At 43.6% G+C, this 27,458-nt stretch overlaps 1 protein-coding gene across 1 annotated transcript; it reads left to right on the top strand.

The window, feature by feature from the left end:
* The first annotated feature begins 8,616 nt into the window (after nucleotides 1-8,616).
* On the top strand, nucleotides 8,617-16,911 carry CDC25B (cell division cycle 25B). Its single transcript, XM_040419390.1, has 16 exons — nucleotides 8,617-8,953; nucleotides 10,405-10,481; nucleotides 10,558-10,609; nucleotides 12,702-12,743; nucleotides 13,099-13,132; nucleotides 13,347-13,457; nucleotides 13,815-13,919; nucleotides 14,004-14,138; nucleotides 14,213-14,287; nucleotides 14,366-14,542; nucleotides 14,640-14,735; nucleotides 15,049-15,111; nucleotides 15,197-15,295; nucleotides 15,377-15,510; nucleotides 15,631-15,742; nucleotides 15,834-16,911. The coding sequence occupies exons 1-16, from the start codon at nucleotides 8,787-8,789 to the stop codon at nucleotides 15,948-15,950; spliced, it is 1,596 nt and encodes a 531-aa protein (XP_040275324.1). The 5' UTR covers nucleotides 8,617-8,786; the 3' UTR covers nucleotides 15,951-16,911.
* Nucleotides 16,912-27,458: the final 10,547 nt, after the last annotated feature.

Raw genomic sequence — 27,458 nt, 5'->3', positions numbered from 1 at the left:
CCTCATAGATTGTAAGCTCTTGTGATCAGGTCCTCTCTCCTCTATCTCCTCATAGACTGTAAGCTCTTGTGATCAGGTCCTCACTTCGCTATCTCCTCATAGATTGTAAGCTCTTGTGATCAGGTCCTCTCTCCTCTATCTCCTCATAGATTGTAAGCTCTTGTGACCAGGTCCTCACTCCTCTATCTCCTCATAGATTGTAAGCTCTTGTGATCAGGTCCTCTCTCCTCTATCTCCTCATAGATTGTAAACTCTTGTGATCAGGTCCTCACTCCTCTATCTCCTCATAGACTGTAAGCTCTTGTGATCAGGTCCTCGCTCCTCTATCTCCTCATAGACTGTAAGCTCTTGTGATCAGGTCCTCTCTCCTCTATCTCCTCATAGACTGTAAGCTCTTGTGATCAGGTCCTCGCTCCTCTATCTCCTCATAGATTGTAAGCTCTTGTGATCAGGTCCTCGCTCCTCTATCTCCTCATAGATTGTAAGCTCTTGTGATCAGGTCCTCACTCCTCTATCTCCTCATAGACTGTAAGCTCTTGTGATCAGGTCCTCGCTCCTCTATCTCCTCATAGATTGTAAGCTCTTGTGACCAGGTCTTCGCTCCTCTATCTCCTCATAGATTGTAAGCTCTTGTGACCAGGTCCTCGCTCCTCTATCTCCTCATAGATTGTAAGCTCTTGTGACCAGGTCCTCTCTCCTCTATCTCCTCATAGATTGTAAGCTCTTGTGATCAGGTCCTCACTCCTCTATCCTCATAGACTGTAAGCTCTTGTGATCAGGTCCTCACTCCTCTATCCTCATAGATTGTAAGCTCTTGTGATCAGGTCCTCACTCCTCTATCTCCTCATAGACTGTAAGCTCTTGTGACCAGGTCCTCACTCCTCTATCTCCTCATAGATTGTAAGCTCTTGTGATCAGGTCCTCTCTCCTCTATCTCCTCATAGATTGTAAGCTCTTGTGATCAGGTCCTCACTCCTCTATCTCCTCATAGACTGTAAGCTCTTGTGATCAGGTCCTCACTCCTCTATCTCCTCATAGATTGTAAGCTCTTGTGATCAGGTCCTCTCTCCTCTATCTCCTCATAGATTGTAAGCTCTTGTGATCAGGTCCTCACTCCTCTATCTCCTCATAGATTGTAAGCTCTTGTGATCAGGTCCTCACTCCTCTATCTCCTCATAGACTGTAAGCTCTTGTGATCAGGTCCTCACTCCTCTATCTCCTCATAGATTGTAAGCTCTTGTGATCAGGTCCTCACTCCTCTATCTCCTCATAGATTGTAAGCTCTTGTGATCAGGTCCTCACTCCTCTATCTCCTCATAGACTGTAAGCTCTTGTGATCAGGTCCTCACTCCTCTATCATAGATTGTAAGCTCTTGTGATCAGGTCCTCACTCCTCTATCATAGATTGTAAGCTCTTGTGATCAGGTCCTCACTCCTCTATCTCCTCATAGATTGTAAGCTCTTGTGATCAGGTCCTCACTCCTCTATCATAGATTGTAAGCTCTTGTGATCAGGTCCTCACTCCTCTATCTCCTCATAGATTGTAAGCTCTTGTGATCAGGTCCTCACTCCTCTATCCTCATAGATTGTAAGCTCTTGTGATCAGGTCCTCGCTCCTCTCTCCTCATAGACTGTAAGCTCTTGTGTCTCCTCCATCTCCTCATAGATTGTAAGCTCTTGTGTCTCCTCCATCTCCTCATAGATTGTAAGCTCTTGTGTCTCCTCCATCTCCTCATAGATTGTAAGCTCTTGTGTCTCCTCCATCTCCTCATAGACTGTAAGCTCTTGTGTCTCCTCTATCTCCTCATAGACTGTAAGCTCTTGTGTCTCCTCTATCTCCTCATAGATTGTAAGCTCTTGTGATCAGGTCCTCACTCCTCTATCCTCATAGATTGTAAGCTCTTGTGATCAGGTCCTCGCTCCTCTCTCATAGACTGTAAGCTCTTGTGATCAGGTCCTCACTCCTCTATCCTCAAAGATTGTAAGCTCTTGTGATCAGATAGGTACTGGTTAGGTGAGTGAGGGGCTGTGGACCACACACGTCTTGCATATCAGTGCCAGCAGGGGCATCTCTGAGCATACATATAAATAAAGGGTCTATTATCTCCGCCCCTCCCCCAACCAAATGCAAGGAGTGACCCCCAACTCATCACCACCTGGGCCTGACACACCGCACCTATCCCGAGCTCCGCTAGATGTCACTGTTATGGGGGCACATACTAATCTGTATTACACACACCCAGGCTCATTCTCCATATGACTGCAGTAACAGTGTCACGTATTACACTCCCGTCCATTATACAGTACATTATATTACATTATACAGAATATTATATAGTATTACAGTACATTATACAGTACATTATATTACATTATACAGTATATTACAGTACATTATACAGTATATTACAGTATTACAGTACATTATACAGTATATTACAGTATTACAGCACATTATACAGTATATTACAGTATATTACAGTACATTATACAGTATATTACAGTATTACAGTACATTATACAGTATATTACAGTATTTTACAGTATATTACAGTATTACAGTACATTATACAGTATATTACAGTATTACAGTTTATTATACAGTATATTACAGTATTGCAGTACATTATACAGTATATTACAGTATTACAGTTTATTATACAGTATATTACAGTATTACAGTACATTATACAGTATATTACAGTATTACAGCACATTATACAGTATTACAGTACATTTAACAGTACATTATACAGTATTACAGTACATTATACAGTATATTACAGTATTACAGTACATTATACAGTATATCACAGTACATTATACAGTATATTACAGTACATTATACAGTATATTACAGTATTACAGTACATTATACAGTATATTACAGTACATTATACAGTATATTACAGTATTACAGTACATTATACAGTATATTACAGTACATTATACAGTATATTACAGTATTACAGTACATTACACAGTATTACAGTACATTATACAGTATTACAGTACATTATACAGTATATTACAGTATTACAGTACATTATACAGTTTATTACAGTACATTATACAGTATATTACAGTATTACAGTACATTATACAGTATTACAGTACATTATACAGTATATTACAGTATTGCAGGAAATTATACAGTACATTACAGTACATTATACAGTATTACAGTACAATATACAGTATATTACAGTATTACAGTACATTATACAGTATATTACAGTATTACAGTACATTATACAGTACATTACAGTATTACAGTACATTATACAGTATATTACAGTACATTATACAGTATATTACAGTATTACAGTACATTATACAGTATATTACAGTACATTATACAGTATATTACAGTATTACAGTACATTATACAGTACATTACAGTATTACAGTACATTATACAGTATATTACAGTACATTATACAGTATATTACAGTATTGCAGTACATTATACAGTATTCCAGTACATTATACAGTATATTACAGTGTTACAGTACATTATACAGTATATTACAGTATTACAGTACATTATACAGTATATTACAGTACATTATACAGTATTACAGTACATTATACAGTATATTACAGTATTACAGTACATTATGCAGTATTACAGTGCATTATACAGTATCACAGTACATTATACAGTATATTACAGTACATTATACAGTATATCACAGTATTACAGTACATTATATAGTATGTTACAGTATTACAGTACATTATACAGTATTACAGTACATTATACAGTATATTACAGTATTACAGTACATTATACAGTATATTACAGTACATTATACAGTATATTACAGTATTACAGTACATTATACAGTATATTACAGTACATTATACAGTATATTACAGTATTACAGTACATTACACAGTATTACAGTACATTATACAGTATTACAGTACATTATACAGTATATTACAGTATTACAGTACATTATACAGTATATTACAGTACATTATACAGTATATTACAGTATTACAGTACATTATACAGTATATTACAGTATTGCAGGAAATTATACAGTATATTACAATACATTATACAGTATTACAGTACAATATACAGTATATTACAGTATTCCAGTACATTATACAGTATATTACAGTATTACAGTACATTATACAGTACATTACAGTATTACAGTACATTATACAGTATATTACAGTACATTATACAGTATATTACAGTATTACAGTACATTATACAGTACATTACAGTATTACAGTACATTATACAGTATATTACAGTACATTATACAGTATATTACAGTATTACAGTACATTATACAGTACATTACAGTATTACAGTACATTATACAGTATATTACAGTATCACAGTACATTATACAGTATATTACAGTACATTATACAGTATTCCAGTACATTATACAGTATATTACAGTGTTATAGTACATTATACAGTATATTACAGTACATTATACAGTATTACAGTACATTATACAGTATATTACAGTATTCCAGTACATTATACAGTATATTACAGTACATTATACAGTATTACAGTACATTATACAGTATATTACAGTATTACAGTACATTATGCAGTATTACAGTACATTATACAGTATATCACAGTACATTATACAGTATATTACAGTACATTATACAGTATATTACAGTATTACAGTACATTATATAGTATATTACAGTATTACAGTACATTATACAGTATTACAGTGCATTATACAGTATATTACAGTATTACAGCACATTATACAGTATATTACAGTATTACAGCACATTATACAGTATATTACAGTATTACAGTACTTTATACAGTATATTACAGTACATTATACAGTATATTACAGTATTACAGTACATTATACAGTATATTACAGTATTACAGCACATTATACAGTATATTACAGTATTACAGCACATTATACAGTATATTACAGTATTACAGTACATTATACAGTATATTACAGCACATTATACAGTATATTACAGCACATTATACAGTATATTACAGTATTACAGCACATTATACAGTATTACAGTACATAATACAGTATATTACAGTATTACAGTACATTATACAGTATATTACAGTACATTATACAGTATATTACAGTACTACAGTACATTATAGTATTACAGCACATTATACAGTATATTACAGTATTACAGTACATTATACAGTATATTACAGTACATTATACAGTATTACAGTGCATTATACAGTATATTACAGTATTACAGCACATTATACAGTATATTACAGTATTACAGTACATTATACAGTATTACAGTACATAATACAGTATATTACCGTATTACAGTACATTATACAGTATATTACAGTACATTATACAGTATATTACAGTGAATTATACAGTATATTACAGTATTACAGCACATTATACAGTATCTTACAGTATTACAGCACATTATACAGTATCTTACAGTATTACAGTACATTATACAGTATATTACAGTATTACAGTACATTATACAGTATCTTATAGTATTACAGCACATTATACAGTATATTACAGTATTACAGTACATTATACAGTATTACAGTACATTATACAGTATATTACAGTATTACAGTACACTATACAGTATATTACAGTATTACAGCACATTATACAGTATCTTACAGTATTACAGCACATTATACAGTATATTACAGTATTACAGTACATTATACAGTATTACAGTACATTATACAGTATATTACAGTATTACAGTACATTATACAGTATTACAGTGTATTATACAGTATATTACAGTATTACAGCACATTATACAGTGTATTACAGTACATTATACAGTATATTACAGTATTACAGCACATTATACAGTATATTACAGTATTACAGCACATTATACAGTATATTACAGTATTACAGTCCATTATACAGTATTACAGCACATTATACAGTATATTACAGTATTACAGCACATTATACATTACATTACAGTATTACAGCACATTATACAGTATATTACAGTATTACAGTACATTATACAGTATATTACAGTATTACAGCACATTATACAGTATATTACAGTATTACAGTACATTATACAGTATATTACAGTATTACAGCACATTATACTGTATATTACAATATTACAGTACATTATACAGTATATTACAGTACATTATACAGTATATTACAGTATTACAGCACATTATACTGTATATTACAATATTACAGTACATTATACAGTATATTACAGTATTACAGTACATTATACAGTATATTACAGTATTACAGTACATTATACAGTATATTACAGTACATTATACAGTATATTACAGTACATTATACAGTATATTACAGTATTACAGTACATTATACAGTATATTACAGTATTACAGCACATTATACAGTATATTACAGTACATTATACAGTATATTACAGTATTACAGTACATTATACAGTATATTACAGTATTACAGCACATTATACAGTATATTACAGTATTACAGCACATTATACAGTATATTACAGTATTACAGCACATTATACAGTATATTACAGTATTACAGTACATTATACAGTATCTTACAGTATTACAGCACATTATACAGTATATTACAGTATTACAGTACATTATACAGTATATTACAGTATTACAGTACATTATACAGTATATTACAGTATTACAGCACATTATACAGTATATTACAGTATTACAGTACATTATACAGTATCTTACAGTATTACAGCACATTATACAGTATATTACAGTATTACAGCACATTATACAGTATATTACAGTGTTACAGCACATTATACAGTATATTACAGTATTACAGTACATTATACAGTATCTTACAGTATTACAGCACATTATACAGTATATTACAGCACATTATACAGTATATTACAGTATTACAGCACATTATACAGTATATTATAGTATTACAGCACATTATACAGTATATTACAGTATTACAGTACATTATACAGTATCTTACAGTATTACAGCACATTATACAGTATATTACAGCACATTATACAGTATATTACAGTATTACAGTACATTATACAGTATATTACAGTATTACAGTACATTATACAGTATATTACAGTATTACAGCACATTATACAGTATATTACAGTATTACAGTACATTATACAGTATATTACAGCACATTATACAGTATATTACAGTATTACAGCACATTATACAGTATATTACAGTATTACAGTACATTATACTGTATATTACAGCACATTATACAGTATATTACAGTATTACAGCACATTATACAGTATATTATAGTATTACAGCACATTATACAGTATATTACAGTATTACAGTACATTATACAGTATCTTACAGTATTACAGCACATTATACAGTATATTACAGCACATTATACAGTATATTACAGTATTACAGTACATTATACAGTATATTACAGTATTACAGTACATTATACAGTATATTACAGTATTACAGCACATTATACAGTATATTACAGTATTACAGTACATTATACAGTATATTACAGCACATTATACAGTATATTACAGTATTACAGCACATTATACAGTATATTACAGTATTACAGTACATTATACAGTATATTACAGTATTACAGCACATTATACAGTATATTACAGTATTACAGTACATTATACAGTATATTACAGCACATTATACAGTATATTACAGTATTACAGCACATTATACAGTATATTACAGTATTACAGTACATTATACTGTATATTACAGCACATTATACAGTATATTACAGTATTACAGCACATTATACAGTATATTATAGTATTACAGCACATTATACAGTATATTACAGTATTACAGTACATTATACAGTATCTTACAGTATTACAGCACATTATACAGTATATTACAGCACATTATACAGTATATTACAGTATTACAGTACATTATACAGTATATTACAGTATTACAGTACATTATACAGTATATTACAGTATTACAGCACATTATACAGTATATTACAGTATTACAGTACATTATACAGTATATTACAGCACATTATACAGTATATTACAGTATTACAGCACATTATACAGTATATTACAGTACATTATACAGTATATTACAGTATTACAGCACATTATACAGTATATTACAGTATTACAGTACATTATACAGTATCTTACAGTATTACAGCACATTATACAGTATATTACAGCACATTATACAGTATATTACAGTATTACAGCACATTATACAGTATATTACAGTATTACACAGTCGCACGCTGTACTTTGATCTTGCATTTCCCTCCAGTCCATCATTTGACAGCCCGTGACGTCACCCCGCAGGTCGTCCAATAGTAGATGACCCCCCCCCCTCACCATAGCCCCGCCCCTCCTCCCCGCCATCTCCGCTGATTGGCTGACTCCGGGCCTCCTGTGTGTGTTATTATTCGAATATAAATGTAGAGGCGGCGGCGGAGGATCAGAGGAGGCCCGGGCGGCGGAGGACACGGAGCTCGCAGCGCTCCAGACATTCACCCCCGCAGTCCCCGCACACCGGCCTCCGTGTCTCGCCCGCTCTGCACACTATGGACTATGACAGACGCTTCTCTGCACAGTCTGACGCTCTTCTGCACAGTCTGACGCTCTTCTGCACAGTCTGACGCTCTTCTGCACAGTCTGACGCTCTTCTGCACAGTCTGACGCTCTTCTGCACGACCTGACTGTTCTGCCCGATCTGCCGCTCTTCTGCCCGATCTGCCGCTCTTCTGCCCGATCTGCCGCTCTTCTGCAGGATGGAGATGGAGAAGCTGAGTGAGTTGAGCCCCGGCCGCCCCGCCGCCTCCCGGCCCTGCACCCTGCTGCCCTGCGGCCGGAGCCTGCTCTGCCCCAACCCCGGGGGCGTCCTGTCCCCGGTCACCAGCCTGGCCTTCACCATGAACCGGCTCACCGGCCTCGGGAGGTAAGAACTCAGCTTGCTGGCTGTGCTGGAGTACAGCGCTGTCTATATGAGACTGGTGTATAGAGGATGTGTACAGTGCTGTGTATAGAGGATGTGTACAGTGCTGTGTATATGAGACTGGTGTATAGAGGATGTGTACAGTGCTGTGTATAGAGGATGTGTACAGCGCTGTGTATATATGAGGTTGTGTACAGTGCTGTGTATAGAGGATGTGTACAGCGCTGTGTATATATGAGGATGTGTACAGTGCTGTGTATAGAGGATGTGTACAGCGCTGTGTATATATGAGGCCTGGTGTATATATGAGGATGTGTATAGTGCTGTGTATATATGAGGATGTGTACAGTGCTGTGTATAGAGGATGTGTACAGCGCTGTGTGTATATGAGGCCTGGTGTATATATGAGGATGTGTACAGCGCTGTGTGTATATATGAGGATGTGTACAGCGCTGTGTATATATGAGGATGTGTACAGTGCTGTGTATAGAGGATGTGTACAGTGCTGTGTATATATGAGGTTGTGTACAGTGCTGTGTATAGAGGATGTGTACAGTGCTGTGTATATATGAGGATGTGTACAGTGCTGTGTATAGAGGATGTGTACAGCGCTGTGTATATATGAGGCCTGGTGTATATATGAGGATGTGTATAGTGCTGTGTATATATGAGGATGTGTACAGTGCTGTGTATAGAGGATGTGTACAGCGCTGTGTGTATATGAGGCCTGGTGTATATATGAGGATGTGTACAGCGCTGTGTATATATGAGGATGTGTACAGTGCTGTGTATAGAGGATGTGTACAGTGCTGTGTATATATGAGGTTGTGTACAGTGCTGTGTATAGAGGATGTGTACAGTGCTGTGTATATATGAGGATGTGTACAGTGCTGTGTATATATGAGGATGTGTACAGTGCTGTGTATAGAGGATGTGTACAGTGCTGTGTATAGAGGATGTGTACGGTGCTGTGTATAGAGGATGTGTACGGTGCTGTGTATAGAGGATGTGTACAGTGCTGTGTATAGAGGATGTGTACAGCGCTGTGTGTATATGAGGCCTGGTGTATAGAGGATGTGTGCAGCGCTGTGTATATATGAGGCCTGGTGTACAGCGCTGTGTATATGAGGCCTGGTGTACAGCGCTGTGTATATGAGGCCTGGTGTACAGCGCTGTGTATATGAGGCCTGGTGTACAGCGCTGTGTATATGAGGCCTGGTGTACAGCGCTGTGTATATGAGGCCTGGTGTACAGCGCTGTGTATATGAGGCCAGTGGTCATTGATGAAAAGGAGCCTTAATGGGAAGCTGCACCTGACGTCTCCCTGAGCCGACCCCTAGGGGTAGTAATAGCGCCCCTGGTGGCCGTGTTGCTTGGAGCACTCCCTGTGGCCTCGGTGGCTTGCTGGGACTTGTAGTTCCATTACACTTCTTGATCAGCCTCTTCTCTTACAGCCAGAATGAAACCCCGAAGAGAAAGCGTTCGATGTCGTCCCTGAGCCGCTCCTCCTCCGCCGACTCCTCGGACTCCGGTAGGTGTACGGGGCCCCGGGGGGATGTGGCTTATATCCATCTGATGTGCTCATTCACCCTCTCTGCCCCCCGCAGGCCTATGTTTGGATTACCCCAGCCCTGTGGAGCCAGAGGCACCCCCGGAGAGGTAAGTCTCTAGAGCTGGGTCCTGATGGGTTTTTATTACTATTCACTGACATCAAGCAGAGATCTTGACTTGCCTCTAGCTTAGTTAGCTGTGTATGACAGGTGTGCCCCTCCTCGCACATAGCCATGGAGCAGCCCCTGCAGGAATGTGCGGCAGCAGCTGGCGGCTCGGGGGGATAGAATCCCCCTATTATGTATCGCCCCGTCTCCCCTTACACCCAGCATGCTCGGGGGAGCCCAAACAAATAGATCAACCGCCTGTAACCCAACGCCGCCGATCATCAGAGGAAACCGCAGCAGGAGACGTGGGCGTGCACCCCTGTGCTGCTTCTAGTCTCCTCCTTTGTCCTCCTGCCCCGGGAGACACAAGGAATGCAGCTGTAAATTCCTAACCCCGTGGGTAAAGGGTTAAAGCCGTGTGAAAACTGTCAATAAAGTTCATTGATCAGGGTTTGTAATTTGTTATAGGCCCAGTGTTTCAATAAAGTTCCAATACATATTACAAGCTGTGGAGCAGTTGCCCATAGCAACCAATCAGATTGTCAGTTTCATTTCTAAATTGCACTTGTAAGATGAAAGCTAGGATTTGATTGGATGCTATTTTGTGCATTTTTATTTTTTTTCAATTCACTTTAATTTGATTCACAATACAGTATAAACTTTATTGACTCCTTTGTATTTTGACATGAGGCCCATAATAAACTTTATTGACTCGGTTTCACATCTCCGGAGATGTGAAACTAGCCGTAGTATTTTGACATGAGGCCTATAGTGTATTATACATGTCCGTGCCCTCTTCAATAAACTTTATTGACTCCATAAGCAAGTTTCACATCTCCGGCAGCAGTTCTGGCAGGCTATCCACTAATAATCGGCCAGACAGACACCGCTGCATGTTGCGGTTTGTGTCCGGCCGATTCCCGGCATTCTCTGCCGAATCACAATGCCGGAGATGTGGAACTAACTGGTGTCCTCTTCAATAAACTTTATTGTCCCCTTTGGTATTTTGACACGAGGCCTATAGTGTATTATGGATGTCCGGTACCCTCTTCAATAAACTTTATAGACAAATCCCTTTTAGATAGGTCAGTGAGGACATGGTGGAACATGGGGGGTCGGTGACAGGTGCAGTTTGCTGACAAAGATGTCAGATATGATGTTAAAGTAACACTGTGCCCCCTCCTCCCCCTTACAAGTGTAATGTCCGCTCTAATTGGGGTCAGTCGGGTGTTTAGGCTGCCGGGCACCTGTCGCCACTTCATGAACTGTTAATATAAACTGCAGACAATAGGACGGGAAGTCGGGGGCCATGTCTGCACCCCCCCCCATAAAGGCCAGCTGCTGGGTTTCCTGTACCTCTGACCCCCACCCCAGCCATTGTACCCCGCTGCTGCTGATTTGCGGTGGGCTCAGCATTATAATGAGCGCCCCCTGTAATACCAGACAGGGGGTGGATGAGGCGTCACAAAAGATGGAGGTTTAATGGCCTTTCCTTTGATCCCCTGAAGTGCAGTATTGGGGGAAGGGGGGGTTGGTATTTATATTCAAACCTGCAGTGAATGGAAACTGGGCTGGGGGAGGATCGATTTGAATTTCCCGGGACACAATGTCCTGCATCTGCCAGTGCCCCGCCGCACACGCGCTCCCCTCACACGCCTGCTGTTCTGTAGTGAATGGCTTGAATAGAGGCTTTTCAGATGCCACACTTATCAGCCAGCTGCCGGGCCTGACGCCCGCTCCCCCCACACCCGCCATATGGCCGGGAGAGCACAACAAAAGGCGACATTTGCATACAGGTGGAGGGAGCTGCCATGGGACTGGGGGGTCGTCTGCGCTCGGGGGAGAAAAGCTCCTTTTGTTCCGGGATTTTCTTCATGATGTTTAATTATTTCCTAATTTGCATGAAATAAAATGGGTCAGGTGACCTCATGATTTACCGGGGTCAGGTGACCCCGTCTATTACCTGTCATGCACTAGACCGCCCCTCGCCCTGTAGTTACCCCACTTTGTTTGGGGGGGGTTGTGTGCGCAGGACGGGGGCTCGTCGTCCGCCGCCGCCGCTTCCTAATTTTCTCTTTCCTTCCTCCCTTCAGCTTTGAGAGATCTATTTTTGACAGCGGAGCCCTAAGCAATGAGTGAGTATCTATATGTGCACTGTGCGCCGTCCGGTCGTGTGTCCGTGTTTAACCCTCACCAGTCCCATAGCGTCGCGTTACATCAGGCCTCGTGCACACAGCCGTAATTTCCTTTTTTGTTGATCTCACGCGGACCTATTCATTTCCATGGGGGTCACAGAAAATGCGGACTACGTGCTGATGTCATCCGCGCGGCCGTATGTTTGTGGTCCGCAAAGTGCAGGATGCACACGGCCAGTGTCCATGTTTTGCGGATCCAGTCGTGTGCGTGAAGCCTAATGCAGAATCCTATGATGGCTCGGAGGCTCCTGGTCTCATCCCGTATCTGACGTCTTTCCTTCTCTTGTTCTTACAGCTTTAAGCCACCGATCAGAAGAAAGTCGCTGCCGGTAAGTGTCCTTAGTGACTATAGCCCTCACCCACCCCCAGTGTATACCCGTAGGGGGAAGGGCGGGCTATCAGTAAAATACCGGGGGTAGTTTTTGGCAGGAGGTCAGGGCTCCACCAGGGTCTGTTTGGGTTGTAAATCTGCAGATAATCCGGTTTCCTGCTCTGGATTATCTCCGTGCACACAGCGCCGACCATCTGTCCCTGTGATTATAGGTGACGCTCCTCCGTGGAAGCTCCGTCCTGAGAAGATTGTCCAGTGCGTCGGACCTGGATGTCTCCAGCCCCATTCACTGCCTCCCCGCAGCCAAAGACAACAAGGAGAACGTAAGTCCACTCCATAGCATGGGCTGCAGGGCTGACAACGGCTGCTTAACCCCTCAGTAACCAGCCTGTTTTTCAATTATTTTATTTTTTTGCGCAGAACAAGTTGGTTTTTAATAGCACGATTTTGGGGTACATGACTTATTAATTAGCTTTTATTAAATATCTTTTTTTTTTTTTTTTTGGAGGGGGGAGATCAAAGGGGGTTAAATGTGCCAGCCATTAGAGCAGGAGCCCAGCTCTCACCTGGCCACCATAAAGAGGCAGTAGCCTAGCTTATGGCCCCTTCGTGACCTCCATAAAGGTTGTATGGGTGGTCACCAAGGGGTTAAGATCTTCTTTTATTTTCTTCCTTCGCAGGAAGTCTTTTTATTCAAAAGGCCGTTCTTGTGTCCGGTGTCCAGGATTCGGATTCGTAGTGATGAGACCTACAAGTCGAGGCCGAACTCTGCCCCCGCCCTCATGGTGAGACTATTAGAAGTCTGCAGACCCACCCAGCAGAGGGCGCCATTACTTACCACTCACCCAATATCATTGCTCCCGTTCCAGTTCTCCCCCGAGAGGATTGAGTATGACTTGGACTCTGAAAGCCCTGTGCGTTTACGCAAGTCCTCCCTGACCTTCTCTCTGAATGATGATGACGATGACGGCTTCATGGAGATCATGGATGACGAAGATGTGAAGGTACGCGTTGGACCTTTCCTTGCTTGTAAAATCAGGTCTCGTCAGTTTACTCACCTGATGTCATTAACTCTCAGGGCGAATCAAATCTTCCAACGGGGATGGAGAACCTGCTGACCGGCCCCCTGAAGAAGGACGAGAAGCAGGAGGAGGTAAGTTCTCTACCCTTTACGGTCTGTAACCACGGTTGGTTCTGGCTCACCCGCTGACCTCTCGTCCTCCACCTGCAGGATTTGGTTATAAGGAGTAAATGCCGCCGCCTCTTCCGCTCGCCATCGATGCCAAGCAGCATCATCCGACCAATCCTGAAACGCTTGGACAGACCAGACGATGACGGCACTCCGGTTAAAACGAAGCGGCATAAAAATGTGTCGACGGACAAGGTGGAGCCTGAGGTGGTGGAGCCTGTAAGTACGGAGAAGACTGTCTGTGCCGTGCTGTATTCTAGACGTGTTATGAGATGAAGCTGCTTCATTAGTCGCCTCGCTCCTCTTCCCATATTAGAAAATGAAGTTGGGACGTTCCAAGTCTCTTTGTGTTGAAACAGTTGAGAGGATTCTAGACAGCGACCAAAGGGATTTGATTGGCGACTCCTCAAAGGTAAGCAGAAATGACCTATCCTCAGGATCTATCATATTAGTGAGGGTTCAGCTGTCTGAAGAGCCCTCTACTCCTGTGAGCGCCGCAGCCTCTTCCTAGGCCACGTGTGACCTCGGCGCAGCTCAGTCTCATTAAAGTGAATGGGGACTGAGCTGCAATACCAAGCACAGCCACTATAGGAGGCGGCAGCAGCACTCACATGAGCCCAGCGACCTCCTCAAACAGCTGATCGGCAGAGGTGCCAGGACTCGGACCCCTGCCGATCTGATACTGAGAATAGACCAGTGAGGTAATGTAGAAATCTGTCTTATAGACTTACCTATTGAGGACGGTGGATGGTCAGCACCAAGATCTGAAGTACATTACCCCAGAAATGGTGAGTTCCCCCTCATGTGCGACCCCCTTATCCCCTACTACACTCGAGGGCGGAAGGTATGACTGTATATAATGTGTTTCCTCAGATGAATGACGTGCTGGAAGGAAAATACAAGGATCACATCGATCGCTGCGTCATTGTAGACTGCCGCTACCCCTACGAATACGATGGTGGGCACATCAGGGTAAGGATCTCCGTGTAGGTGTGTGAGATGCAGATTTCATCTGTGGCTGTATCTAATGCAGCGTGTCCTCCTTTCCTGCAGGGGGCAGTGAATCTCCCGATGGAACTCGACGTGGAAGAGTTCCTTCTTAGGAAACCGATTGTGCCGAGCAGCAAGGATAAGAGGGTCATCATCATCTTCCATTGTGAATACTCCTCCGAGAGAGGCCCCCGCATGTACGTCCCCTTCACATGTTACCGCTTCCCCACGTCCGTCAGCCCCCACCCGATCCTCGGTGCTATCACTTATCATTTTAGTATCTTATTCAGAAAGTGATCATAATTTTTACCCGGCAGGTGCCGTTTTGTTAGGAAGCGGGACAGGAACAGCAATGAGTACCCGAAGCTTCATTACCCCGAGCTGTATGTGCTGAAGGGCGGCTACAGAGACTTCTTCCCCAGCAACCAGGTGAGTGACTCCGCAGGTGTCGCCCCCCGATGGCGGTGTGGAGCGGTGGCGCTCGATCTCGGTCTGACCTCCACGCCTTTCTCTGTTGCAGATCCTCTGCGAGCCGCAGTCTTACCGCTCCATGTATCACAAAGACTATAAGGAGCACCTGAAGCTCTTCCGTACCAAGAGCAAGCGGGACATCTACAGGCAGCAGATGAAGTTATAAGTCCGCAGAGTCTGGAAATCCATCTCGAGAAGGCCTCGTCCCGCGGTCGGAATTGTACGCGGAACCTACGACCAGACGCCGGCCCCTGGCTCGTCTGTGGAGTCTTCTGTTGTGGACATTTAGACGGGGGGTAATCTCGTGCTAAAGAGAACGGACCCCCCAGGCTGAATCTCGTGATGGGTCCACCACCTCGTATGGGAAGCGTTAGACCTAGACACCGCCTACGGTGTCCTGCAGGGACCAGACAATGTCTCCCCTGTCACCAGAAGGACGTCTTCTGACCTGTGTTTGTGTTGTATATGTGTATACTTGTTGCACGTGCACTTTTATGATGTATTTTATGGCGGCGGTAGCCTCCTCCAATCAAGCTCCATGGGTTGGAGCAGCCCCCAGGCCGTCACTTTGTCCCTGACTGACAGCGAGGGGCGTTATCCGATTTTATAGCTTAAGATTTTATATCTCCCTCCTGCTTTACTTTCACTTTCTTTTATAGAATGTGGGCGGGGTTATATGTGTATGTTTACATAGGTCGTAATCTGAGACTGAGGGCGGCCATTTTGTGTCCTAATCTATGGGACAGATGAGGCCACATGACTGGTTTACCGTCGCATAGTGGGCCGCATCTATAGGATAGATATTCTGTAAAGTTTACCAAAATGAGGTATTTATGGGATGACGGATTTATCATGACATGCCCGATAGGGCAGCTGATATCGGCGCAGTCAATGAAGAGAATTATGCGGAGACGTCCACATTTCAGTGTTCGGCTTACAGCGGTGTGATGGTTTCTCAGAAAAATTTGATTTATTGCGCCAATATATATATATTTTTTGGGTTAATTTCCCTTTAATAGAAGAAATGGAGTCGTGGAATATTTAGTATAAATAGTTAATCCTCATCGCCGTGGCTCTGTATGAATCGCATCATAAAGCACTTCCTTTTTTTCTAATTGCTTCATTTTTCCGTTTTTTTTGTATAAAAAAAAAAATTCTAAGATTGTGTAAATGGTGTATTTTTGTGCTGGTGTTCCGTGTGGTTGTGGTGTTTTTTTTTTTTTACCCGCGTTATTTTCCTTGTGTTATAAAGCGTTATCCTGGAGATTCGTCAGAACCGCCGTCCCAATGTGTATTGCACCTCTAACTATCATTATGTATTGCGCCGCCATCTTTAAATGTTCTCTATTATAATTTATGCTTCTAGTATTTATGTGGTTTGCACAAGTATATAATGTTTTTATAATAATGCAATTTTCTAACGATCTGTTCGGATTCCCGCGCGGGATCATCGGGGACTGTTCACTTTATGCCTCCTGTAACGCTCCTCTGCTTCCTTTATGTCAAAAATTCAGGGATAATAAAATTCTGATTGTTAAAAGTGACTGAGTGATGTGTGATATTACCGGGGGGTTGTATTAATGGCATACTGCAAGTGTGGGTCCCAGAGGTGACCTACATCTATCTCCAGAATGGACCACCGAAAGTGAGCGAGAGCGGCCGCGCACGCTATCCGTTCATCTCTGTGGCTCTACTATTTTTGGAAGTCCCATCGAAATGAATGGAGAGTGCACTGTGCAAGCGTGGCCTCCGCTCTCCATTCACTTCTATTAGACTGCTGGAGATAATGAATGATGGGGGGGGGGGGGGTCACGTTCTGGAGATAGGTGCAGGTCCCACCTCTGATACGCCATCAAAGTCCCAGATGAAACAACCCCTTTAAGACCTTTATCTAAATTCAGATTATTTAACAGCACTTGTTGATTTAAAGGGGTTTTTTCGGGAGTTTTATACTGATGACCCCTCCTCTGGATAGGACATCAGTATCTGACCAGTGGGGCCCCCACCGATCAGCTGTTTGACAAGGCACAGCGCCGTCCACTGTATAGCGGCTTTGCTTTGTATCACAGGTCAGCCCCATTCACTTCAATGGTGCTGGGGTGTACCTAGGCCATGTGACGGATGAACATGACATCATGGTGCCTTCTCCAACAGGTGATTGGCAGGCGTCGGACCCCCACTGATCAGATAATGACCTATCCACAGCTCCTGGAAAAACCCCTTTAATGTGTTTTCCCTTAGTCCTATCAGCAGCACAATAATGGTTTATGTATTAGTAGGACAGATGGAATTTTATTTTTGTCAAATTAATTAGAGACCTAGGATACCTAGCTTACCATGTGTTTATTATAATGGAGTAACATACTTAGGATGGGAAGCTTGTGCTGCTGTTAGGACTAAGGGAGAACAGATTCATGTTAGAAATCAATGATTCCCTTATGTCCTAAGTACTGCAGCACAATTATGGGGAAGTATCCTCATCGGGCGGGCCCTCTCGTGTGGTGGAACTTAAATAGACAGCCACAGAGCAGTCTCTTCTGAAAACCGTAAATACAACATACAGTGCGAGCAAAAATCTCATCCCAAACTAACAAGATTCGAGTTCTGAATAAATTAAACCACATAGGACAGAAACAAAGGGGCTAGGTGTCCTCCTATAGGCTCCGGGGTCTCTAGTCATTAATTTGATGACATTAATAATTCTGTCTGTCTCACCGGTGCATAGGGGCAGGAAAGGAATACCGCACTATGGTGCTGCTGCTGGTTAGGACAGAAGAGAAAAGATCTCTGAAGAGGGGATCCCTTTAAGGCCGCTGTGACGATAATGGTGGTGAAATGATCCTTCCGGAAATCTGACTTGTGGAGAAAACATGTTGAAATCTCTTGGCGGCTTCTGCGGTTTCCTATATTGGTTATGAAATTCGAATCCGTTTCTTTCACTTTGTTTTACACATCGTTTTTCTATATTTTTTCCGCTGATGCTTCACAAATACATTTATGGAGGTTATTTTGAGGAGAAATCCTATTACTAAGGCGGTGTGAGCTGGGGGATCACGGGGTCTCTGGTTGCTAAGGACACACACCCTAGTAACGCATCTTTTCTATGGGGAGAGCCGGGGCTCTTAGGACCCAGCGGGGGCCACAGGCCTGGTAACATCACCTCTCTCGATCTCGGGCGGCCATACTAATTAGATTTCTCCTCTAAGCCGCTGTGCGTACATGGCCTGTGGAGGCCTCTCCCGGGATGTGTCCCTCCTCTTGTATTTGTTCTTCCCTGATGTGAACCTCCATTAGCAAAGTCAATATTTTCCAGATAAACGCCCGGATCCCAGGGCACGGTGACAGGCCTCGGTATGGTCGCCCATACATCTCCTCGCCGTCTCCTCCATCTGTGGCCCTGTGCAATCACATCCTGCGCTACACAACACATGTGAACGGAGACTCTGTCAAGGCAGAACATGCAGCCGTCTGTCTGTGGGGTCAAGAGCCCCAGGCCTGTGTCCTGTGAGGAGAAATGAATGAAAGGGGTCCCAAAGCGTATAGATCCTGCGTGTACAGGGATCCAGCTGCGTATAGATCCTGCGTGTACAGGGATCCAGCCACGTATAGATCCTGCGTGTACAGGGATCCAGCCACGTATAGATCCTGCGTGTACAGGGATCCAGCCACGTATAGATCCTGCGTGTACAGGGATCCAGCCACGTATAGATCCTGCGTGTACAGGGATCCAGCCACGTATAGATCCTGCGTGTACAGGGATCCAACCGGGTATAGATCCTGCGTGTACAGGGATCCAGCCGCGTATAGATCCTGCGTGTACAGGGATCCAACCGCGTATAGATCCTGCGTGTACAGGGATCCAACCGCGTATAGATCCTGCGTGTACAGGGATCCAACCGCGTATAGATCCTGCGTGTACAGGGATCCAACCGGGTATAGATCCTGCATGTACAGGGATCCAGCCGCGTATAGATCCTGCGTGTACAGGGATCCAACCGCGTATAGATCCTGCGTGTACAGGGATCCAACCGCGTATAGATCCTGCGTGTACAGGGATCCAGCCGCGTATAGATCCTGCGTGTACAGGGATCCAGCCACGTATAGATCCTGCGTGTACAGGGATCCAGCCACGTATAGATCCTGCGTGTACAGGGATCCAGCCACGTATAGATCCTGCGTGTACAGGGATCCAGCCACGTATAGATCCTGCATGTACAGGGATCCAGCCGCGTATAGATCCTGCGTGTACAGGGATCCAACTGCGTATAGATCCTGCGTGTACAGGGATCCAACTGCGTATAGATCCTGCGTGTACAGGGATCCAGCCGCGTATAGATCCTCTAGACTCTGTCAAGGCAGAACATGCAGCCGTCGGTCTGTGGGGTCAAGTCAAGAGCCCCAGGCCTGTGTCCTGTGAGGAGAAATGAATGAAAGGGGTCCCAAAGCGTATAGATCCTGCGTGTACAGGGATCCAGCCGCGTATAGATCCTCTAGACTCTGTCAAGGCAGAACATGCAGCCGTCGGTCTGTGGGGTCAAGTCAAGAGCCCCAGGCCTGTGTCCTGTGAGGAGAAATGAATGAAAGGGGTCCCAAAGCGTATAGATCCTGCGTGTACAGGGATCCAGCCACGTATAGATCCTGTGTGTACAGGGATCCAGCCACATATAGATCCTGCGTGTACAGGGATCCAGCCACGTATAGATCCTGCGTGTACAGGGATCCAGCCACGTATAGATCCTGCGTGTACAGGGATCCAGCCACGTATAGATCCTGCGTGTACAGGGATCCAGCCACGTATAGATCCTGCGTGTACAGGGATCCAAAGCGTATAGATCCTGCGTGTACAGGGATCCAACCGCGTATAGATCCTGCGTGTACAGGGATCCAACCGGGTATAGATCCTGCATGTACAGGGATCCAGCCACGTATAGATCCTGCGTGTACAGGGATCCAGCCACGTATAGATCCTCTAGACTCTGTCAAGGCAGAACATGCAGCCGTCGGTCTGTGGGGTCAAGTCAAGAGCCCCAGGCCTGTGTCCTGTGAGGAGAAATGAATGAAAGGGGTCCCAAAGCGTATAGATCCTGCATGTACCGGGATCCAGCCACGTATAGGTCCTGCATGTACAGGGATCCAGCCACGTATAGATCCTGCGTGTACAGGGATCCAACCGCGTATAGATCCTGCATGTACAGGGATCCAGCCATGTATAGATCCTGCCTGTACAGGGATCCAGCCATGTATAGATCCTGCATGTACAGGGATCCAGCTACGTATAGATCCTGCGTGTACAGGGATCCAGCCACGTATAGATCCTGCATGTACAGGGATCCAGCCACGTATAGATCCTGCATGTACAGGGATCCAGCCACGTATAGATCCTGCATGTACAGGGATCCAGCTACGTATAGATCCTGCATGTACAGGGATCCAGCTACGTATAGATCCTGCATGTACAGGGATCCAGCCACGTATAGGTCCTGCATGTACAGGGATCCAGCCACGTATAGATCCTGCGTGTACAGGGATCCAACCGCGTATAGATCCTGCGTGTACAGGGATCCAGCCATGTATAGATCCTGCCTGTACAGGGGTCCAGCCATGTATAGATCCTGCATGTACAGGGATCCAGCTACGTATAGATCCTGCATGTACAGGGATCCAGCCACGTATAGGTCCTGCATGTACAGGGATCCAGCCACATATAGATCCTGCATGTACAGGGATCCAGCCACGTATAGATCCTGCGTGTACAGGGATCCAACCACGTAAGATCCTGCATGTACAAGGATCCAGCCATGTATAGATCCTGCATGTACAGGGATCCAGCCACGTATAGATCCTGCATGTACAGGGATCCAGCCACGTATAGGTCCTGCATGTACAGGGATCCAGCCACATATAGATCCTGCATGTACAGGGATCCAGCCACGTATAGATCCTGCGTGTACAGGGATCCAACCACGTATAGATCCTGCATGTACAAGGATCCAGCCGCGTATAGATCCTGCGTGTACAGGGATACAACCACGTATAGATCCTGCGTGTACAGGGATCCAGCCACGTATAGATCCTGCGTGTACAGGGATCCAGCCACGTATAGATCCTGCATGTACAGGGATCCAGCTGTGTATTTGTACCTTATTGTCTTTCGTTCTTCTTACAGACCTTAGAAAAAAAATGGCTTAAGAGCTGACAATCTAATTCACGCCTAGCCATGTCACAGCTGTGTGATCCCCGTGTCCCCGGATCTAATGAGCTGGAGACTCTCCCCCTGTAGATTCCTCGGTCTAGCACAGTAACTACAATGTCCTCTGCCTGCGGTCACCTCGTGGTCACCTCTCCTCGTTATAGACGCTATATCTACGTGTCTGCGAGGAATCTACGCGCTAATGGAGACGCTAGGAGGCTTCATCTAATGCGTGAACTACTACACCAATCCTCCTGTACAACCACCCCTATGTAGTATATAACAACTAGAATACCCAGGTAGGGAACACACAGAATAATACTCTGCCATAGCTCGCCGGTGTTTAGTGGTCAGAGGACGAGTGGTGACAGTGCACAGAACCACATCCCTGGTGCAGGAGAGAGCACAGAATAATACTCTGCCATCGCTATGACAGGTATGTGCACGTCTCCTGGGTTGGAGTGGCATTTTTTATTGTATTTAAGTGCTCTGGATGGATGCATTTTTTGGGGTTTATGTCAAGTTTTTTTTTTTTTTTCCAGCCATATTTCCAGATTCTTATGATTAGGAAAAAGAAAAATAGCAAAAATTAAAAAAATTAAAAAAGGGAGGAGCATCAATTTCTAACATGTATCTGTTTTCCCTTAGTCTTAACAGCAGCACTATGCTGGGGGTAGGAATACTTAACTAAATAGTAAATAATTCTAATTAAACATGCCCCTCCTCAATAAAGCAGCTATGCCACCACCCAAGGAATAATCTAAGGGAGGAGGACTCGTGCTGCTGCTGTTGGACTGGGAACTTAAAGGGGTTTTCCAAGACTTTTATACTGATTGGTGGGGGTCTGAGACCCGGTATTCCCGCTGTCAGCTCCACAGCTTTTCCTAGGCCAGTGACGGCACCTTCATCGGTCACGTGGCCTAGGAGCCCCACAGAAGTGAATAAGGCTGAGAGTGATACCACGTACAACCACTATACAATGTATGGCGCGGTGCCTGGTGAGCAGGGAGAGGGCCGCTGCCTTCTCAAACAGCTGACCGGCGGTGGTCCCGGGTGTCGGACCCTCACAGGTCAGATACTGATAGGCCATCAGTAAAAAAAATCTCAGGAAAGAGGCCCTGGAAAAAAATAAAAGTGGCCCCATGTTGTAGGTAGGCGGGGCAAGACAACAAGGGAGGGACAACAGAAGTGGGCAGGGCCATCAATACCACAGTGCAGCATAAATTACTACCGCCCCCACCGCAGTATGGAACTGTCATGAGGATCACCAGCAGCCATGAGGAGGGCTTGAGCCGACCCCTGGGCATCAACCTACCGGGAAATTTCCCTGTAGGGTCTATGGCCAGTCAGCCCCCGGGACTAAGGGAAAACAGATTAAGGGTAGAAACTAACACTTCGTCCGACCAGTGACATAATAATGGGGAATTAACAAGAACTATTCCCATGGGGAGGGTCCTCGTAGACTGGGATTCAGAACAGATTGCCCAAAGGCAGTGCTTCCCGAGATCCAGTGGTGAGATCTCCAAGAGGCTGCACTACTGATCTGATCCAGTGGTTAAAAAGCGTCCAGAGTGATCTCCAAGAGGCTGCACTACTGATCTGATCCAGTGGTTAAAAAGCGTCCAGAGTGATCTCCAAGAGGCTGCACTACTGATCTGATCTGGTGGTTAAAAAGCATCAAGAGTGATCTCCAAGAGGCTGCACTACTGATCTGATCTAGTGGTTAAAAAGCATCAAGAGTGAGCTCCAAGAGGCTGCACTACTGATCTGATCTAGAGGTTAAAAAGCATCAAGAGTGAGCTCCAAGAGGCTGCACTACTGATCTGATCTAGAGGTTAGAAAGCATCAAGAGTGATCTCCAAGAGGCTGCACTACTGATCTGATCTAGAGGTTAAAAAGCGTCCAGAGTGATCTCCAAGAGGCTGCACTACTGATCTGATCTAGAGGTTAAAAAGCGTCCAGAGTGATCTCCAAGAGGCTGCACTACTGATCTGATCTAGAGGTTAAAAAGCATCAAGAGTGATCTCCAAGAGGCTGCACTACTGATCTGATCTAGTGGTTAAAAAGCATCAAGAGTGATCTCCAAGAGGCTGCACTACTGATGTGATCTAGAGGTTAAAAAGCGTCCAGAGTGATCTCCAAGAGGCTGCACTACTGATCTGATCTAGAGGTTAAAAAGCATCAAGAGTGAGCTCCAAGAGGCTGCACTACTGATCTGATCTAGAGGTTAAAAAGCATCAAGAGTGAGCTCCAAGAGGCTGCACTACTGATCTGATCTAGTGGTTAAAAAGCATCAAGAGTGATCTCTAAGAGGCTGCACTACTGATCTGATCTAGAGGTTAAAAAGCGTCCAGAGTGAGCTCTAAGAGGCTGCACTACTGATCTGATCTAGTGGTTAAAAAGCATCAAGAGTGAGCTCCAAGAGGCTGCACTACTGATCTGATCTAGAGGTTAAAAAGCGTCCAGAGTGATCTCCAAGAGGCTGCACTACTGATCTGATCTAGAGGTTAAAAAGCATCAAGAGTGAGCTCCAAGAGGCTGCACTACTGATCTGATCTAGAGGTTAAAAAGCGTCCAGAGTGAGCTCTAAGAGGCTGCACTACTGATCTGATCTAGAGGTTAAAAAGCATCAAGAGTGAGCTCCAAGAGGCTGCACTACTGATCTGATCTAGAGGTTAAAAAGCGTCCAGAGTGAGCTCCAAGAGGCTGCACTACTGATGTGATCTAGAGGTTAAAAAGCATCAAGAGTGATCTCCAAGAGGCTGCACTACTGATCTGATCTAGAGGTTAAAAAGCATCAAGAGTGAGCTCCAAGAGGCTGCACTACTGATCTGATCTAGAGGTTAAAAAGCATCAAGAGTGATCTCCAAGAGGCTGCACTACTGATCTGATCTAGAGGTTAAAAAGCATCAAGAGTGAGCTCCAAGAGGCTGCACTACTGATCTGATCTAGAGGTTAAAAAGCATCAAGAGTGAGCTCCAAGAGGCTGCACTACTGATCTGATCTAGAGGTTAAAAAGCATCAAGAGTGATCTCCAAGAGGCTGCACTACTGATGTGATCTAGAGGTTAAAAAGCATCAAGAGTGAGCTCCAAGAGGCTGCACTACTGATGTGATCTAGAGGTTAAAAAGCATCAAGAGTGAGCTCCAAGAGGCTGCACTACTGATCTGATCTAGAGGTTAAAAAGCATCAAGAGTGAGCTCCAAGAGGCTGCACTACTGATGTGATCTAGAGGTTAAAAAGCATCAAGAGTGAGCTCCAAGAGGCTGCACTACTGATGTGATCTAGAGGTTAAAAAGCATCAAGAGTGAGCACCAAGAGGCTGCACTACTGATGTGATCTAGAGGTTAAAAAGCATCAAGAGTGAGCTCCAAGAGGCTGCACTACTGATCTGATCTAGAGGTTAAAAAGCATCAAGAGTGAGCACCAAGAGGCTGCACTACTGATCTGATCCAGTGGTTAAAAAGCGTCCAGAGTGATCTCCAAGAGGCTGCACTACTGATGTGATCTAGAGGTTAAAAAGCGTCCAGAGTGATCTCCAAGAGGCTGCACTACTGATCTGATCTAGTGGTTAAAAAGCATCAAGAGTGAGCACCAAGAGGCTGCACTACTGATGTGATCTAGAGGTTAAAAAGCGTCCAGAGTGATCTCCAAGAGGCTGCACTACTGATCTGATCTAGTGGTTAAAAAGCATCAAGAGTGAGCACCAAGAGGCTGCACTACTGATGTGATCTAGAGGTTAAAAAGCATCAAGAGTGAGCTCCAAGAGGCTGCACTACTGATGTGATCTAGAGGTTAAAAAGCATCAAGAGTGAGCACCAAGAGGCTGCACTACTGATGTGATCTAGAGGTTAAAAAGCATCAAGAGTGAGCTCCAAGAGGCTGCACTACTGATCTGATCTAGAGGTTAAAAAGCATCAAGAGTGAGCACCAAGAGGCTGCACTACTGATCTGATCCAGTGGTTAAAAAGCGTCCAGAGTGATCTCCAAGAGGCTGCACTACTGATGTGATCTAGAGGTTAAAAAGCGTCCAGAGTGATCTCCAAGAGGCTGCACTACTGATCTGATCTAGAGGTTAAAAAGCATCAAGAGTGAGCTCCAAGAGGCTGCACTACTGATGTGATCTAGAGGTTAAAAAGCATCAAGAGTGATCTCCAAGAGGCTGCACTACTGATCTGATCTAGAGGTTAAAAAGCATCAAGAGTGATCTCCAAGAGGCTGCACTACTGATCTGATCTAGAGGTTAAAAAGCATCAAGAGTGAGCTCTAAGAGGCTGCACTACTGATCTGATCTAGAGGTTAAAAAGCATCAAGAGTGAGCACCAAGAGGCTGCACTACTGATGTGATCTAGAGGTTAAAAAGCATCAAGAGTGAGCTCCAAGAGGCTGCACTACTGATCTGATCTAGAGGTTAAAAAGCATCAAGAGTGAGCACCAAGAGGCTGCACTACTGATGTGATCTAGAGGTTAAAAAGCATCAAGAGTGAGCACCAAGAGGCTGCACTACTGATCTGATCTAGTGGTTAAAAAGCATCAAGAGTGAGCTCCAAGAGGCTGCACTACTGATCTGATCTAGAGGTTAAAAAGCATCAAGAGTGAGCACCAAGAGGCTGCACTACTGATGTGATCTAGAGGTTAAAAAGCATCAAGAGTGAGCTCCAAGAGGCTGCACTACTGATCTGATCTAGAGGTTAAAAAGCATCAAGAGTGAGCACCAAGAGGCTGCACTACTGATGTGATCTAGAGGTTAAAAAGCATCAAGAGTGAGCTCCAGGAGGCTGCACTACTGATCTGATCTAGAGGTTAAAAAGCATCAAGAGTGAGCTCCAAGAGGCTGCACTACTGATCTGATCTAGAGGTTAAAAAGCATCAAGAGTGAGCTCCAAGAGGCTGCACTACTGATCTGATCTAGAGGTTAAAAAGCATCAAGAGTGAGCTCCAAGAGGCTGCACTACTGATCTGATCTAGTGGTTAAAAAGCATCAAGAGTGAGCTCCAAGAGGCTGCACTACTGATGTGATCTAGAGGTTAAAAAGCATCAAGAGTGAGCTCTAAGAGGCTGCACTACTGATCTGATCTAGAGGTTAAAAAGCATCAAGAGTGAGCTCCAAGAGGCTGCACTACTGATCTGATCTAGTGGTTAAAAAGCGTCCAGAGTGAGCTCTAAGAGGCTGCACTACTGATCTGATCTAGAGGTTAAAAAGCATCAAGAGTGAGCTCCAAGAGGCTGCACTACTGATCTGATCTAGTGGTTAAAAAGCATCAAGAGTGAGCTCTAAGAGGCTGCACTACTGATCTGATCTAGAGGTTAAAAAGCATCAAGAGTGAGCTCCAAGAGGCTGCACTACTGATCTGATCTAGAGGTTAAAAAGCATCAAGAGTGAGCTCCAAGAGGCTGCACTACTGATCTGATCTAGAGGTTAAAAAGCATCAAGAGTGAGCTCCAAGAGGCTGCACTACTGATCTGATCTAGTGGTTAAAAAGC

The sequence above is a fragment of the Bufo bufo genome, chromosome 2 (genome assembly GCF_905171765.1).
Source record: "Bufo bufo chromosome 2, aBufBuf1.1, whole genome shotgun sequence".
NCBI classification, from domain to species: Eukaryota; Metazoa; Chordata; class Amphibia; order Anura; family Bufonidae; genus Bufo; species Bufo bufo.
The sequence above is the reverse complement of the archived record's forward strand: the minus strand, read 5'-3'. Positions and strand labels throughout refer to the sequence as shown.